The sequence below is a fragment of the Mastigoproctus giganteus genome, chromosome 9 (genome assembly GCF_048544385.1).
Source record: "Mastigoproctus giganteus isolate SK-2022 chromosome 9, ASM4854438v1, whole genome shotgun sequence".
Lineage (NCBI taxonomy): Eukaryota > Metazoa > Arthropoda > Arachnida > Uropygi > Thelyphonidae > Mastigoproctus > Mastigoproctus giganteus.
In genome coordinates this window covers 40,802,408-40,821,624 of record NC_143583.1, presented here as the reverse complement: position 1 = coordinate 40,821,624, position 19,217 = coordinate 40,802,408, and the positions used below count along the sequence as shown (strand labels likewise).

General features: G+C 37.1%; 1 protein-coding gene across 1 annotated transcript in view; it reads left to right on the top strand.

Annotated features, from left to right (window-relative positions):
• Positions 1–19,217, top strand: part of Dap160 (dynamin associated protein 160) — a 531,520-nt gene that overhangs the window by 74,314 nt on the left and 437,989 nt on the right. Inside the window, exons 4-5 of the mRNA XM_090381606.1 lie at positions 14,541–14,719; positions 16,396–16,470. Of these exons, the coding sequence (XP_090237732.1) occupies positions 14,541–14,719; positions 16,396–16,470 (254 nt within the window). The remainder of the gene's footprint in view (positions 1–14,540; positions 14,720–16,395; positions 16,471–19,217) is intronic.

Below are 19,217 nucleotides of genomic sequence, written 5' to 3'. Positions count from 1 at the left end.
TACTGTGTACAAGTCTGGAGGCCTCATTTTAGGAAAGATGTAGAGTTGCTAGAATGAGTACAGAGAAGGGCAACAAGATTGGTGAGAGGAACAAAGGGGTGCACTTATGAAGAAAGGCTTAAGTTCTGCAAGTTGCGGCATCTGGAGACTAGGCCTGAGAGGTGATCTAATTGAGGTGTATAAGGCCTTGAATGGTTTGAGCAGGCTCAGTGCTGATGGGATACTTCCACTTGCTCAGACTAAAAACCTGAGGGGGCATAGGTTCAAATTGAGAAAAGACAGTTGTAGAATAAATGTGCAGAAGTTTGCCTTTAGCTAGCAGGTGCTTGATTGCTGGAACCAACTTCCATCTGTTGTTGTGGAAGTTGATAGCTTAAATAAATTTAAGGCTGAACTAGACAAACATTTGGAGTGACAGGATGGGCGAAATGGGAAGGGTTGTTTCCTCTGCCAACTTATGTAAGCCACTGGCTAAGCAAGTAACATGGATCAGATTTGGATAGAAAACTTTTAATGCAGAAGCAGCTTTTACCATATACAGAGGTCATTACTAACAGATTAGAAAGAATACTTGATGAGAATCAACCGAAAGAGCAAGCTGGCTTTAGGACAGGATTCTCAACTATGAATCACCTTCACGTAATATCACAGCTAATGGAGAAAGCAAATGAATATAAAACACCATTATGCCTGGCATTTATGGATTATGAAAAGGCATTTGACTCCATACAGCATAAGGCAATGTTTCGGCCACTGGAAAGACAAGGCATAGATACCCCATGTATTATGATTTTGAAGAAAATATATGAGAGTGCTACCTCCTTTATTAGACTAGACAAGGACAATAGGAAATATAAAATCGAGAAAGGAGTTCGACAAGGAGACACAATATCTCCGAAGCTGTTTACTGCTGCCCTTGAGGACGCTTTCAGAAGATTAGACTGGTCGCAGAACGGAGTCAACGTGAACGGAGAGTACCTAAACCATTTACGATTTGCAGATGACATTGTGGTCATAAGCCACGATCCCAAAGAATTAGAGGAAATTCTTAAAATCAGTTATGCACAGTTAGTAAGGATTTTGGACTAAAGATGAATATGGCTAAAACAAAAGTAATGATGAACAAGTATGCCACGGAAAGGGAAATAATGATTGAAGGAGCAGTAATTGAAAAGGTGGAGTCATATACTTATCTGGGACAAGTTATTAGCTGTAATAATGATAAATGGCTGGAAGTCAAGAGAAGAATAAATTTTGGATGGATAGCATTCAGGAAATATAGTCACATACTGAAGAGCAATATCCCAGTTTGATTCATTATTTTACGTTTCAGACAATGTATACTCCCCACCATGACTTATGGAAGTGAAACTTGGGCACTCACCAAAAGAATGGAAGAGAAGCTGAGAACTACACAGCGAAGAATGGAATGAATTATACTGGGAATCAGACTGTTAGATAAGAAGAGAAACACATGGATTAGGCAGCAAACTCAAGTAAAGGACATTGTTGTCAAAACTAAAGAACTAAAACGGTTTTGGGCAGGACACATAGCTCGAAGACATGATGACAGATGGACTAAGAAAATAACAGAATGGTACCCAAGAGGAGCTAGAAGATAACCTGGAAGACAAAGGCGGAGATGGATAGATGAAATTCATGAGTTTTTGGGTAGTAAATGGATGGCCAGTGCTCAAAACAGAAGGAACTGGAAAGTTGCTGGAGAGGCCTTCATCCTGCAGTGGATTGAAAATGGCTGATGATGATTGATGATCTGTCTCAAAAAACTGAACATGCTAAGAGCTTTATCTGCACTGTCTTGGGGAGCAGGTTGTAAGACTTTGCTGCTCTTATATAGAGCACTGATTAGATCCTGTTTGGATTATGGTGCTCCAATTTATGATTCTGCCTAAAGGGGTGTACTACACTGGCTGGGTCCTACACAACACAACACAATGCACTGCAGATTGCACTTATTACTTATAGGACATCTCCAACTCATAGTCTGTACCAGTGGTATCCAAACTTTATTACTATGCCCCCTTTTAAAAAAAATCTAATCTTGGTTCCTCCCCCACCTTATTTCATAAAATAATACAGACACATTTTTAAATTGTAAAAAATCTATTGATACAAAAAATGAAAAAAACATAATATATATATATTCATTTTTAAATTAATTTGTTTTTAATGCGATGAATGTGCTTGTTTATTAGCACAAAGTTTTTATCAAATCTAGGTGTTATTGAGGAGTGTTACTCGTAGCTCTTTTTCTACTTCTAAACGGGTTCGATATTTGGATTTCATTGCAGCTAATGCAGAAAATCCCATTTCGCATAAATATGATGTTACGAATGGCAGCAGTACTTGCATTGCTTTGCTTGACAAAGTATTATATTCTTCACTTCGATTCAACCAAAATTGAACTAGGGTTTCACTCTGAAATTTTTGTTTCAATGAAGTATCACATGATAATTCTATCAATTTTTCCTTTTCAATAGTTGTCAATCCAAATTCATCACCTTGTCCATCGACAAATGGATTCTGTATCCACGTGAACTTTGTAAAATCAGGATCTTCGAAATAATGTGAAAAGTGCATTAACAAACCATCCAAGTGTTCAGTAAATAGATTTTTGTATGCTTCAGTATTAACTCTGGCGCAGAAATAATTTAAGTGGAAACATGTCGAACTTGATTTTCATAGCTCCAATTTTTTTATGAATGCTTTCACTTTGTCTTTTTGAATCAGTGAATGCATTTGTGGTCCTTGCATTGATTTATTCAAAACACTCAATTTGCCAAAAATTTCAACCAAATAGGCAAGTTTAACAATAAAGTTATCATTCCTAAATAAATTTACCTCTTCATTATGATTTTCATCAAGAAAAATTGCAATCTCTTCTTTGAGTTCAAACACCCTTTGAATCACTTTTGCGCAAGATAGCTTCGAACCCGTCACCACCAAATACGGAGGATGCGGAAAGGTCAGGGAATGACCACCGCATATTCCAGAGCAATATAGCCTTAGTTGCTAATTCTCCTAAAAACCAAATAACAAACAAACAGCACGAGATAGCCAGCACACTTCACAATAGTATAGAAGTGAGGTATAATTAGCTTCCATATCTTCACACAGCTTTGCAAACAACCTTACTTTTAAAGGACTGTTTTTTATGTAGTTTATAACTTTTGTAAAAATGTTAAGTTCCTCGCTCATATTTTTTGACACAAGAGCATGCTCTGTGAAGCATGCAGTGCATCCAGATAACTTCGGGTGCTTTCTTTTTAACTAATGCTTGAAGACCTGCCTTGTCCTGACATTGACTGTGCACCGTCAGTACAGAGTCCAATGCAGTTATTCCACTTTATGTCATTCTCATCAAAAAAAGTGTCAATTATATTAAAAATTTCATTGAATGTGGCCTTTCCAGGAATGGGGTTGCAAAATAATATATCTTCCATTATGTTAGTTTCTGCAACATATCGAACATATGCAATGAAATGAGCATCTCTAGCTACATCAGTTGCCTCATCTACTTTTATGGCGAATTTCGAAGTATGCAGTCGAGAAACTGATTGCAAAGATCTTCAGATATATCATTGATTCTTCTGCCAAATATATTATCAGCAAGCGACATTAGCATTAGTAGAGGCATATGATGCAAGAAAGCAAACTTATGCAGCATCAGCCAAAAAAAAAAAAAAAAGACACTTCCATTTCACCCCTCCGTTCGTTTGAAATACCTGTCCAACTGAGCCTTAAATTTATTTAGGCTATCAACTTCCACAACAAGGGATGGAAGTCTGTTCCACCCACCAACTACCCGCTGGCTAAAGGCAAATTTCCGCACATCTATCCTACATCTGTCTTTCCTCAATCTGAATTTATGCCCTGTCAGGTGATTATTCTGAGCAAGAGGAAGAATCCCGTTGGCATTGTGCATGCTCAAACCATTCAGGGCTTTATACACTCTATCAGATCACCTTGCCGGTGCCTAGTCTCCACACACTGTAATTTGCAAAACTTAAGCCTTTCTTCGTAAGAGCAACCCTTTGTTCAATTCACTAATCTTGTTGCCCTTCTCTGTACTCGTTCCAGCAGCTCTACATCCTTCTTGAAATGAGGCCTCCAGACCTGTATACGGTACTCAAGGTGTGGCCTGACCATTGCCTTATACAAGGGAATAATCACCTCCTTATCCCTGCTAGAAAAATTCCTGTATATCATTGACAAGACACCATGAGCTACTCTTGCAGCCCGTCTGCACTGCTCGGAGAACTTCATATCTGCCTGCACAATTACCCCAGGTCCTTTTCATTCTCTACCACTGTGAGTGTAGTACCACAGAGTTCAAACGTTCCTCTGGTGTTGCTGTTTCCCATATGTAGTACTTTACATTTGTCAATGTTAAACTTCATTTGCCACCATCTCAGCCCATCTGCTCAACCTTTCTAGATCCTGTTGCAGCAGCATAGTGTCAGTAGTGTTCTTAACCCTGCCAACCTTTGTATTGTCTGCAAACTTGGACATTAAGCTTGATATACCATCATCGGTATCATTTATAAATACAGAAAACAATAATGGCCCCAACACTGAACCATGAGGGACTCCACTAATAACATCAGTCCACAATGAGCAGTGTCCATTGATTACCACTCTGTCTTCTCCCCCTCAACTATCCCTTTATCCATAGCAGCAATTTGCCTCCAATTGCAGCAGTCTTCCATGTGCAACAATATCAAAAGCCTTTCTAAGATCCAAGTATATAATATCAAAGTTATTCCCTGCATCCAGTTCTTTTGTGAATGCATCATAGTATCCAGTCAAATTGGTCAGGTAAGACTTCCCCTTAACAAAACTATGCTGTGTCCAAGCTATAACTGAAGTCTTGTCTAGATGATCCTGCAGTGCTTCTTTAACCAGTGCCTCCATTAATTTTCCTGGAACAGAAGTTAAACTCACAGGTCTATAATTACTTGTATCAGCCTTCGATCCTCCTTTGTGAATTGGGGTCATATTTGCACATCTCCAGTCTATGCACACCTCCCCTGAGTCCTAGGAAGATCTCATAATTATGGCTAAAGGTTTGCTTACTTCCTTTGCTGCCTCCTTTAATATAACTGGATAGATCCCATCCACCCCAGGTGTCTTTCTTGTGTTTATAATCAACAATTTCTCCTCCACTTTATTCTCAGTTATTACAAGATTATCTAGCTTACTGCCAGAGTTGAATACATCTCTAGCATTCCCTTGCTGAATAACTCGTCATGTGTGAATGTCAATGCAAAATGTTCATTTAGTTTGTTAGCTATCTAAGCAGGATCATCAACAGTTGAACCATCGATATCAAGTGGACCAATCTGATTCATCCCCTTCCTTCTAGAGTTTACATAAGTAAGGAACTCTTTGCTGTTTTTCTTTGCATCCCTTGCCAAAGATTTCTCGTAATCTGCCTTTGCCTGCCTAACCTCCTTTGTAACTTGGTTACAGACAGATCTTATATCTGTCATAGGCTTTGTGTCACATGTTAATTTATATGTATCCCATGCATTTTGTTTCTCTGCCATATGTCTCATTAGTTCATCTGACATCCATTTAGGCCTATATCCTGAAAGAGGCCTCTGAGGTCGGGAAAACTCATATCTAGGAAATAAACTCGTACACCGACCGTGAATAAAATTTTACTGTAACTAAAATTTTACAAATAATGTACAAATAATAATATAAAATCGAAAACAAATTATTTACAATGATTGTATATTGCGGAATACTAAAAACTGTAATAAAAGATCATTTACAATAAAATAAGCTAAAATATAAAATTAAAAGCGCTAAAAAACCTGGAACATTCGAGAGCGTCAGCTCTCTTCTTCAACAGTAATATGACTTCCTGCAACATCTCCTTAAATAGCAGGGTCACGGTACCTCCACATGTGGTATTTCTCCACGTGGTTCAATCGGCACATGGTCAGAACCGGAAGCGGAAATGTCTCGGGTGCGTGGCAAAGAAAATCGTTCATCCGAACTTAATACAATTGCTTCAAAAATGGGATGAATACGCATGCCTCTATCTCTGTTCATGGTATTCTTATTGGATGAGCCAATCCGTAAACCCTCGAGCCATTTACGCTCCCAGTATCCGTGTGCATGATCCAAAATGATAGCGTCCTCCGGGGAGATTTGATGCTGCTTCTCCCAAAAATGTTCGGCCACGGCAGACTTATTATAATCAGTGGTTCTTATGGCATTTAAATGTTTTCAAGAGTATTATGAATGTTTGGATTCGTAAGCTGCATGAAGATCTCAGATTTACTAGACGGCAAATTGGCATGTATTTAGGTAATATTGGTAGTAATGTTTCTTCTAGACACCTGGTTCATATCAGAAGGTTAGTCTCGGATAAAGTTGCGAGGGTAGCAGAATCATATAGGCAAAGACAAATTATGAAGTTCAATAGGTTGGTGAGTGAAAATGTGGTACAGCGATATGATAGGAACACCCATTTTATACATAATTTGAGTAATAGACAACTCACGAAAGAACAGGAGGCAGTCCTTAGTTTAGGCCCTAAGTTCACGCTGGTTCCTTCGAAACCCCCCATTGCGGAGATAGCAATGGGTATTGAACAGGCCATTAATAAGTTTCCTGAGCCTTTAGCTAATGAAATCCGTGTGATGTCTGCTGCAGCGTTGAGTCAGGTGAGGAAGGCATCCCCGAATCTCAGCCTTGGTCAAAAGAGAGCACTAGAAGAATTGAGAAGAGACAAAGGAATAGTTGTTTTACCAGCAGACAAAGGGAGATCAACGGTGGTCCTAAATACAGAGGATTATAATAAGAAGGCATTGGAACTTCTGCAAGATAATAACACTTATAAGGTGATCCAGAGGAACCCATTGGTGGGTCTGGAACGGCGAGTCAATAAATTGGTACAATCCTGGTTGAACACGGAGAAGATTTCCAAGGAGAGTTACTGGTCATTACACACTACAGGTAGTCAACTCCCACGATTCTATGGACTGCCAAAAATTCATAAGGCAGAAGTACCCTTGAGACCTATAGTTTCATTTATAGGGAGTCCTTCCTATGCACTATCAGGGTACTTGGCCAAATTAATTGCACCCATAGTGGGGCAGTCCGAGTATGTTGTTAAAGACAGTAGAGAGTTTGTGAATTTTGTGGGGAATTTGACTATAAATGATGACGAGAGCATGATCTCTTTTGATGTTGTATCTTTATTTACATGTATTCCTATTAATCATGCAGTATATTGTGTAAAAATGGCATTGACCAGGGATGCCTCACTTGGTAATAGATCACTTCTCGGTGTGGAAGATATTTGTACCGGGGTAGAATTATGTCTAGCTAGCACTACAATGTTATTTCAAGAAACTATGTATAAGCAGGTTCACGGTACGGCCATGGGTTCACCCATTAGTGCCACCGTGGCCAACTTGGCCATGGAGGAGTTGGAAAGTTGGGTTTTTAGTGGGTGTTCGTTTCCTATCAGGAATTGGAGAAGATACGTTGATGATACCTTTGCCTTGGTCCAGAAGGGGAGGGAGGATGATGCCGTTTGCTGGCTTAATAGCTTCTCCCAATTTATACAATTCACCTCAGAGGTGGAAACGGGCGGTACTCTGTCGTTTTTGGATGTATTGGTCTCTAGGGTGGGTTCTAGGCTTAAGACATCAGTTTTTAAAAAACCCATGTGTAGAGGTCAGTACACCCACTATAATTCAGCACAAGCTGGACAATACAAGAATAGTGTAGCAAAAGCTTTATTTGACAGAGTAAGATCACACTGTACCACTTCTGAAGATAAAGAGAAAGAAATTAATCGTGTCACGGCAGAACTTAGAAAGTGCGGATACCCCCAGAGGATCCTGGATAGATATAGTAGAGGAGTGTCCGAGCGTAGGGAGTCGTTCGTCCCGGTAGCCACCGCATACATCCCCTACTATCCAGGCCTTACTGAGCATCTGGCAAGAATTTTACGGGGTTATAAGACGCGCTGTGTACAGCTTCCTGGGCGGAGGCTGTGCACAGCTGTGTCTCAGGTCAAAGACTGTATACCAAAAGATCTCAGTAGCGGAGTTATTTATAGAATAGAATGGCCGGATTGTGGGGAATGTTATGTGGAGGAAACAAAACGACGGCTTAGGGATCGTCTGGGGGAACATTTAAATGCCATAAGAACTGCTGATTACAAGTCTGCCATGGCCGAACGTTTTTGGGAGAAGCAGCATCAAATCTCCCCGGAGGACGCTATCATTTTGGATCATGCACATGGATACTGGGAGCGTAAATGGCTCCGAGGGTTTACGGATTGGCTCATCCAATAAGAATACCATGAACAGAGATAGAGGCATGCGTATTCATCCCATTTTTGAAGCAATTGTATTAAGTTCGGATGAACGATTTTCTTTGCCACGCACCCGAGACATTTCTGCTTCCGGTTCTGACCATGTGCCGATTGAACCACGTGGAGAAATACCACGTGTGGAGGTACCATGAACCTGCTATTTAAGGAGATGTTGCAGGAAGTCATATTACTGTTGAAGAAGAGAGCTGACGCTCTCGAAAGCTTCAGGTTTTTTAGCACTTTTAATTTTATATTTTAGCTTATTTTATTGTAAATGATCTTTTATTACAGTTTTTAGTATTCCGCAATATACAATCATTGTAAATAATTTGTTTTTGATTTTATATTATTATTTTTACATTATTTGTAAAATTTTACAGTAAAATTTTATTCATGGTCGGTGTATGAGTTTATTTCCTAGATACATTTAGGCCTAAACCTTGAACAATATTTCTTAGTTGGTATGTAAAGCCTAGTAGCTTCCAAGATAAGTTCTTTGAATTCTTCCCATTTTGCATTTGCTGTTGGTAACATCATCAGTTGGTCCCACTGTATAGAATTTAAATACTGTCTCAGACCATCGTAGTCGCCTTTATGAAAGCAAAAACCTTCCTTTACCCCTGATGGTAGTTACATCTTTGAGTAAATCCCACTTCAGCACACTGTGGTCACTGCCACCTAGTGGTTCCTTTATCTGCAGATTCTTAATGCATGAAGAATCAGATCAAGAGTATTACTCCCTCTAGTTGCCTCCCGAACATGCTGATATAGAAAACAATCATCCAATAAATCCACAAAAGCCTTGCTAGTGTGTGAGTGACCAGCCCCCAAATTCCAGTCAATATCTGGGAAATTAAAATCCTCCATTATAAGACTCTCTGATTTATTGGTCCACTTTATTTCCCTGTACAGTTTCTTATTATACTCATCAGAGTCATTAGGCCTATAGCACACTCCTACTCTCAATTTTGATCTCCCAATGCTTATGTCACACTAAACTGACTCGACACTGTACTGTCCAGCGATGTCGACTGGCTTCACTTCCTTGGATTTTATGTTTTTTAACTAATAGCATAACCGCTCCTCCCTTCCTATCCTTTCTGTACACATCGTACTCCTCAAATTCCAGTTCTGGATTCCTTATATCTGTTTGACACCAAGTCTCTGATATCCCAACAATATCTGGCTTTGATGTTTTGAGCAATACCTCAAATTCATCAAATTTATTTACCAAACTCCTAGCATTGGTGTACACGCAAGTATACATGCACCTGTTCCTATTCTTAGCTCCCCTAGCACAACCCATGTGTTTACTTGTACCACAATGACTCCCAGCAGTCTCTGAAATATCCTGCATCTTGTTTTCCAGGCTGCTGCTCATTCCAATAGAAGCAGTGCAAGAATCACTTTCACCTCTGCCAGTGGTTGCTGTTAATCTATTAGTCCTTGTATCCCCCCAAGCTAGCAGTTTTCCGACCCACTTAACACTGCCTCAATAGCATCAGCAAATATTCTTGCACCTTTTCTATTTAAGTGTATCCCATCCCTGTAGAAGCAGTCTCTCCTGTTAATGTATTTGTCGCAACTGTTTCGCATATGATTCGCCCAACGTTATTTTAACCATGTCAATAGCTGCTGGCAAAACTAGAGTTTCTCCTATTGTGTGTGGTTTTTTACATTTCGCGATTCTGTAAGAAACTTGGTACAACGCTAGCAATGCATTTGATGGAACAGAAACTATTTTTTTGAATGTCTGCTTTTGTTTATTAAACACATCTAATTTTCTTTGAAAAAATTCTATGGGCTTATCAACGTGTTCAGAATACATAGTTTTAAGGTGCCGTTTTAATTTGCCTGGTCTCATACTATGTGCAGCCAAAACATGAGTACAAAACAAACACATCTGTTTTTCCAAGCCATCTATAATAACACTTGTGAATCCTGATGATAAATAGGATGAATCATATTTTGTCTTGGGAGTTCTACTTCCTTGTTGCTTTTATTCCCACTACCTTTACTTGCATCAGTATCTTCGTTATTAGTGGATTTTCTCTTGTAACCAGTCAAAAATTTATCCATTCGTTTAAAAATATTAGGATTAAATTTATATTCTTAAAAAATACAACTTCTAAATTACTAACGATTATTATCAGTAAGTAATCACGCCAAAAACAATAAAAAACACAATCGCACAACGCTGAAACCATATTTTCAACCATGCAGCTAATGCTGTGATATGCAATCTGCCTATATATGTCATACATAGTACACACTAAATCATATATATTACATTACATCATATCATTCATAATTCATCAATCCATTTCAGCAAAATATATTTTTTTTCCAAATGTTTATATCGAAGTTAGTGAGATAGGTGGCGGTAAATGCTTTAAAAAATAGGTTATAAAATTTTATGTTATGTTATGAAAGTTTATTTATATGTATATATTTTTTTATTTATATATGTTATGTTATGAAAATTACGTTTCCGTTAAACTTTTCACGCCTCCCAGAGTTTGGAAATCGCTGGTCTATACATTGAAACTCATGAGCCCCTCTTTTCCTTTGCAGAAAAACACTGCATACTTGAGTATGCAGCCGAAATACAAAGTTGCTGTCCACATCCTATTGAGCCATATCTCTTTAATCCACCACTGCAAAATCTGTATAGAAATAAACCTAGTAAAATAAGACCAGCAGCACCATGCCATTGAACTAGCACAGTTGGAATGTTTCTATTTTCAACATCAAGAAGTAATGAATTACTCTCAACCACCTTGCACTCCTCTCCTCAACTAACCTGCAATACTTATTTTCTTCAATGGGGAAAGAATCATCTACTGACTCTCAGTGTGCAACAACTCTATGCAAGCCGTATTCAAAACTATGCTGACTTCTTGCCAGTATATATAGATGGTTACAAATCTCATTCAACTGCTGGAGCAGCAGCAGTGTTTCCCTCTGCTATTATATCAGCTTCTCTTCCAATCGAGTACAGCAATTTTTCGGTGGAACTACATGCAATAACATTAACTGTAGAAAATTTGACTCTTTATCCATCTGCAAAATATTTAGTTTACACCCACTCACTCTCTCAGCTCAATTATAGCAATGCAAAATCCCTCTCACAAGGATCACCATATTTTAAATCAAATCAGGAGATTGCTGTTGCAAATTGAAGATTGTCAACAACTAGTGAAGTTTTGCTGGATTCCGGCACATTCAAGCATAAAAGGAAATGAACTGGTTGATATAGCTGCTAAAAACTGTCAACTTTAGACTTTATCTCTGTCCTTATTCCAGCCTCTGATTATTATAATATAATTCAAGCAGCATTTCATGGACAGAGCTATGGCATAACTAAATGATAATAAACTTTCCAGTTAGCATTAGCAAAGGCACATGATGCAAGAAAGCAGGCTTATATAGCATCAGTCAAAAAAAAAAAAAAAAAAAATTATTTCACCCATTCACTTGCTCCAAATGTTTGTCAAGTTCTGCCTTGAATCTCTTTAAGCTATCAACTTGTTGTTAGCTTAAATAGTTGAAACAACCCAAAATTCTGGCACTCCAGCATTCAGACAGTGCAGTGGGAAGAAGTAGTACTTGCATGGATGAGAATAGGACCGACTCACCTCCATCTACTCACAGGCAATGATCCGCCTCAGTGTCCACACTGTTCAGAACATCTAACAGTCAAACATATTTTGATGAAGTGTCCACACTATCAACAACATTGAACTGCAATATTTCATTGTCTGGCTAATCTCTGAGAACTGATAACATTAAATCATATCATTGGAGAGGAGGCAAATATTAATGAACTTTTCCTGTTTTTTTGAAACAAATTGGAATGTATGATCAATTATGAATAGGTTTCTGAACTGAAAATTGAGCTGGCTTCATTCTTAATTATTTTCTAACATTCCTATGAATAGGCACACTATAGTCATAGCAGCTTATGTGCCAATAAACACACACACACTCTCACTAATTCACACCACACTAATTCTATGCTGGCAGTAGTAACTTCTGACTCAGCAAAAGCTATTTTCATTCTCAGGCTGCCTTTGATAAGAAGTATGACCCCACTACCCTATTTTCCCTATCTTTTCTAAATACATTATACATACCATAACGAAACTCATCATCTTCAGTTTCTGGGTGGCACCACGTTTCTATTAGTCCTATTATATCAGCATTAATTGTCATAACCAGCAGTTCAAATTCAGCCATTTTGTTTTCAACAATCGTAATATTACTATAGTCACAGTTAAGACTAAGTATTCTATAGTTCACTACCTCGACACACCCTTAAAAGTTATTTAGGCTTGTTTCCCTAGCCTTATTTTCTTGCTTATATGAATTGCCATCCTCAGAGCATCTTGCCAACATTGTTGCAGCAACAAATAAGAATTCTTGAGATGTGTGTGTGTGCAAGCATTACTTTGACCCATATCATCAGATAAATGCATGTCTATATTACCCTTCTCTCTCCAACTAGCAGTTTCCCTGCACCCTTATGATAACTTCAGTGATACTGGCAAAAATGTTCAAATGAATACTGTCTCTACAGAATAAATTCCTTCTACCTACAAGTGCAGACCATGCTGATAAAAATTTCTTCCCTAGAGCTTAGCATTTGTGGTCCTTGTCGCTCAAGTCTTCAGTTAATCCATAAGGCTTGTATATTCCTCCTATTGTGTCTGGGCAGAATTGCAGACACTCATTCTAACGTAACTCGCTGCATTTTTTTCAGCATAGTCTTATATTTATCCAACAGATAGTCAGGTCATGTTCTTTTAATATTGTTAGTCCCCACATGAATAATAATGTTCTCTTTATCCTCAAATCTGGCGCTAACATCATCAGTTGTTGCTGCTGACAAACACACCCTGATTCTGGTCCACTTATCTTTATTTCAAAAACTGTTACTCATTTCCCTAAAAATAGAATCTCCCAATAAAATAAAACAATTTCCTTCAACCAGAGCAGTATGCATTTGACTATTGTAATCTGGGATCTGAATTTGGGGTACATCATTTGGCAGATCACAAGATAATTGAGTCCCTAAAGAGCTCCCAGTCACATTTGTTCCTAGGGCAAGCGCCTGTTTCTTCGGTAATGCACCAAGTTTTAATTTTAGATCGCTATACTCCTTAAATCAGATGCAAAGAAAAGAATCATCAGATGAGCTTAGTTTGTTTACTAGATTGACTCTTGAATACGTTCCACAGGCTAAACAAGCGATGAATGAACACACACCAGAAATGATGGTAGGCATTTCCTTTTGAGTCCCAATATCCCTGGACTTTTTTGTATTGTAAGTGGATCTTGAAACAACCATTATTTAGGAAAAATTACAACATTTAAATTTACAGTATATTGCAGAATTTAAATGAATTAATATTACAGAAATTACACTGTTACCAAAACATTATCTGCTAGTGAATTTAAAATTAAGCTATCAAAGTTACTGGAAGGAATTAACTTGCCAGAATTACTTTAGAAAAGTTAAGGGATTAGATTTACAAAAATATTGTAGAAATTAATTTCACAAAGTTACTGCAATAAAATGTCTTCTTAAGCAATACAGTATTTATTTGTTATCTTACTGAAGGTTACTGTTAGCTCAAATTTAGCTTTGCACTAAAAAAAAAGAAAACTGTAAAACTTGTTACTGTGTGATATGTGATGTATCATTTTGTGCATTTTATGCAATGTAGGCTGGTACATTCTGATTCATTAATAACTAAACAAAGAATGAAATTAGGCAGAAATTTTTAGAATTTTTTTTATAAATTCCAAATTTAAAATGGCACCTTAGTGGGGTTTTTTTTTTTTTTTGTGAAAAAGATGAAGGAAAACTTGATAGGTTAGTGGGCAGGAAGAGGCAAAAAGACAGTCCCCATTGTAAATGGAGAAAGTTAGCAGCCACATCTGTAGTTGTAAACTTCTCTGATCAAAAAGATCTGCCCTTGTGTATAAACAGAAAATTAATTAGTAATAGGTTCTATAGATCTGTGCTTTTGCCAAAGTCTTATCTTGTTATGAGTAGCTTCCCATTTTTACCTGTTTGCCTGATTAAACAAATATGTGTAAGATTTTATACTTGCTGCTGTTTTGTACTGAGAAGAATTTTTTTATTAAAATGGAATTTCATTTGTGATAGGGCTCTTGCAGACATAAACTGTGATGGAAAAATTGATCAACATGAATTTGCTGTAGCTATGCATCTTATCCAGATGAAATTGAAAGGATTTGATCCCCCTAAGCTTTTACCTCCTTCTCTTTGTGCAACTATGGGTCATACTGCTCCACTTGGTACACTGAGATCTCAACCTGCAGTTGGTAAGAATTAAACTTGACAGTCATAGAATATTTCAAGGAATTAAATTCAAAACATTAATTACAATATTAAATATTATTTATGCATGATGTTCTCAGAATGGTTTTATGATTTAAGCATGTAGTGAAACTAATGGTTTTCAGGAAGAATATTATTTATGTTTTTTTAACGTTACCTTTTTTTTTTTTATAACGTTGCTTTTTTTTTTTTTTGTTATAAAAGTAGGGAAGGGAAGGCAGTCAACAATTGCAAAGGTCATTTGAAAACCACAAAACCAGCATAAAATTTATATTATGCAAAAACTGATGAAAATATCAGATTCTTGCTGCATCTGATGTTGTCTGTTGAAAACATTGAGCACTCACATGGCACCATCTACTGGCACCATTAGGAAACAAATTTCAAGATGGTGGCACCTTTGCAACTATACACCAAGGTAGAGATGCGATTTGTAAGCTAATTTTTGAATGCAGAAGAAATAAAACTTGCTGAAATTTATCACAGAATTTTGACTTTGTGTGGTGAAGTATGTATGAGCCAACAGCAAGTCTGAGTGTGTGAATAAGTTTCAAAATGTTATTGAAAGTGTTGAGAATTCTTCTGAACAGGGCAAGCACATCTTCTAGGGCAAGCACATCTTGTAATGGCATTAGAAGTCACAGTGGAAGCATTCATACAAGGAAACCACTGCATTATTATTGAAGAAATTGCTATGGCATGTAAGATTAGTGTTGGTTCAGAGTATACTATCATTAGTAAGGAATTGTACTTTCAAGAAGTGTGTGTGCTCAGAGGATTCCTTACCAGAACTGAAGGAATGACAGTTTAATGTGTGTTCCATGCTTCTTGACATCTCATGACAGTATGAGCATGAATGAGACACCTTCTTAGAACACAGTGATAAGAGATGAATCCTGGGTGCATACACAAGATTCATCTCTTATCACTGTGTTATACACCAGAAAGTAAGCACCAGTTCAGAGTGGCACCATTACAGGCACACCTTGACCAAAGAAAGTCTGTACCTAAGCATCAGGGCACCTCACCAAATATGGAGGATGTGGAAAGGTCAGGGAATGACCACTGCATATTCCTGGAGCAATATGGCCTTATTTGCTAATGCTCCTAAAAAAAAAAAAAAAAAAAATCAGGGCGCCTCCGTAGCCAGGTGGGCAGGAGCAGCAGTGCATAGTGCACTCTTCTTGATTTAGACCGGGGTTCGAGCCCGTGACCGCCAAATACGGAGGATACGGAAAGGTCAGGGAATGACCACCGCATATTCCTGGAGCAATATGGCCTTAGTTGCCAATGCTCCTAAAAACCAAACAACAACAACAACCTAAGCATCATCTGGGAAAGCATTACGTGATTCATCACAATGATGAATCACGGTACAGGAAATCTCAGAAATGGAGATTAGATTCATATTGAGACCATTCTGGGAATTATTCAGATACCTAACTAATCTGGCGATCATCCTAATAGTTGATATTTATTGTTGCACTAGCAGTTTCATTTTTAATAGTGAGTGATTCTTAAATTATCCAAAATGTTGATTCACTAATTTAATCTTACAGTTTTGTTTTATACATATTTTCAGTAACTGATTTATTATTGGTATTTGATTAATGTTTGTTGTAGTATTTATTTGTAATTGAAGGATTTTTCTCTCTATCAGCACCCGTTGGGGTAGTTGCTTCCCATCCTCTCATGACAAATGGTGCTCCATTAATTGCACAAGGATTAGTTAAAGGTGAGAACATTATAAACCTATAAACATAAATATGAAAAACATTATATTGAACTGGGGATAGGAATCATAGGATGTTAATTAGAACAGTACCTGATTTAAGGCTGACTCTGAAAGCTTTCACAACAGAATGTTTGTTTTTTTTTTTTTTTTTTTTTTCCAAATGATAATTTGAGTCCTGCTCTCAAAAGTAATGGCATTTTTCTTTTATGGCAGAATTTCATATCGAATTATTAATAGGAAAGCAAACTAGCCATTGATCTCCGTGCAGATTTTTACAGATTCATTCCTTTTGCTTTGTGGAGTAGGATTGGACTTCATTTTTGGGGCTGGTTGCCCCCCCCCTCCCCCCATTGTTAGTCAATGGCAGTAATGATGAACAAGCAACAAAACATTAAATTTTGCTTTGATCTCATAGAAGTGCATCTGAGATTAATAACTCATCATCAAACTTAGTGATGCAGAATTATCATATTCATGCATATTTCATGGGTACATTTGTTATTTTCACTGGAAGTGAGAAAACATTTGTACCACGATTTTTCCCCAGTGAGACAAATTATTAAATGTAATTTTATAAAGTATTTCTGTACATCCATGCTTGAGTATTTTTGGTTGCCACCTTTATTTGTGGATAACAGGAAAGTGATTCCTCTAGCCCAATTATGCAACACTGTGTGCAGGATCATTACTATATGAGCATTCAGGCTGTTAAAACAGTTGCGGAACGGTGCTGATGTTAAGTATTTGAGACAGCACTTTCAGAGCCTTCAGTGATCTTCATCAGTGTTGGCAACTATGTCAGCAAGGGAAAACTACTCTGAAAGAGATGAACATGATTAGTTCATAAGTATCTTGATTTTTATTAATTTATTATTTTTTTTTCATAGTCAACTTTTGAATTTTTGAGACAAGTTGTGTATGTGGAACTTGTTTCATCCTTGTGTAAAATAACATAAATTTATCATCATATATATGTTGGATAATCAAGCACCAGCATACTCTGTGTAAATAATCATCATATGCCATCATATCTGTGTGATTAATCACGTGCCAGATACCTCATAATGATGATGATAGTTGAGAGAGAAATTTTCAAGCTGAAACAGTTAGTTAATGAATCATAATAAAGGTAAAAATACAATATAAAAATAAAAACAAAAGTGATACAAAAGATCCAATTGTTTGCTTTGTACATTGATAAATACATGATTTACGGCCAGCATCAAAATTCGTACTAGCATTTTGTTATGTTGGTATGAAGTGCACAGAAATGGTTAGAAATTTTCTGACAACTAACAAGTACTTTGTTTATTAATTAATGATTGTGTAATGTTTAATTATATTACATTGGCATTGGAGATTGCTTGCAGTATCATGTTTACTTTTATACACGCAGAAGATATACTTATATACTTGCTAAATAGATGATGTGTGCATGCATGCATGCATGCATGCATGATGTGCTTTGCAATTAAACCATATAGAATAAGGAAGAAAGATAATAAAGAAAAGGAAAATATATATATTTTTTCTTTTATTACTTTTAGTATTAAAGAAAATTATAGATAGATGTTGTAATGGTCATGCACATGTCCAGGCAATATTATTACAAAGTTTTGGGCTTCTTTCAGTTGAAAATTGTAATATATTATAATTCCATTATCTATTAGAAACAACTTTTTTTTTTTTTTTTTTTATAAAGCTTTACTAGGTTAATAAACACTGAGAAATTTTGTTTCTCCATTTATTTAAAATTCTTCCTTTTTTGGATGTGGATTTGCAGTATATAACTATGAAGATGCTCAACTTTGTTATAAAATAGCACCATACATTATTATTATATTCCTACCAGTTTTGGTGGGTGGTTGGTTGGTTCCAAGTGGTTTAACCTCTGATAGTGCTGGCTGGATAACTTGTGATAGATGACTGGTTTTTACTAGAATGCCCCATGTAGAACAAATTGTTCAATACTGGGACTTCAAAAAAGTCATAATAAATATTGTAGTAGGATGCAAAGAAACAAGATTATAAAGCGTCAACAAAAAAAAAAAAAAAACTTCCTGCATCATCTGTCTATCCATCTCTCCAATAGTTAGTCCAGTTCTTTCTTGAATTCAAACTACCCACTTCCACAACAACAGAAGTTTTCTGACAATCAACCACCTGCTGACTGAAGACAAACTTCCACATGTTTTTATCCTGCAACCATCCTTCCTTAATTTGAATTTGTCTCCTCAATGTGTGTAATCTGAGCAAGAGGAAGAATGCCATCAACATTGATCTTGCTCAATCCATTTGAACCCTTAAACTCTTCAATCAGCCCACCACGCAGGCACCTAGAGATGCTGCAATTTGCAGATTTGAAGGCTTTCTTTGTAAGGCACTTTTTTTTATTCTCCTCACCAATCTTATTGCCTGTCTCTGCACCCGTTCTAGCAGATCCACACCCTTCCTAGAATGAGGCCTCCAGACCAGTAAGCAGTTCTCAAGGTACAGCCTGACTATTGCATTGAACAATGGGATAATCACCTGTTTATCCCTGTTAACAAAATTCCTGTATATCACTAACAAAAAAAAAAAAAAAAAAAAAAACACCCACGAACTGCCCTTTCAGTCTGATTGTAAAATTGCCCCAGATCATTTTTGTTCTCCACTACCTTCAATGTAGTACTATATGGTGCTGTTCTGGGATTACTGATGCCTATATACAGTACCTACCTTGCATTTTCCAATGTTAAACTTTAATT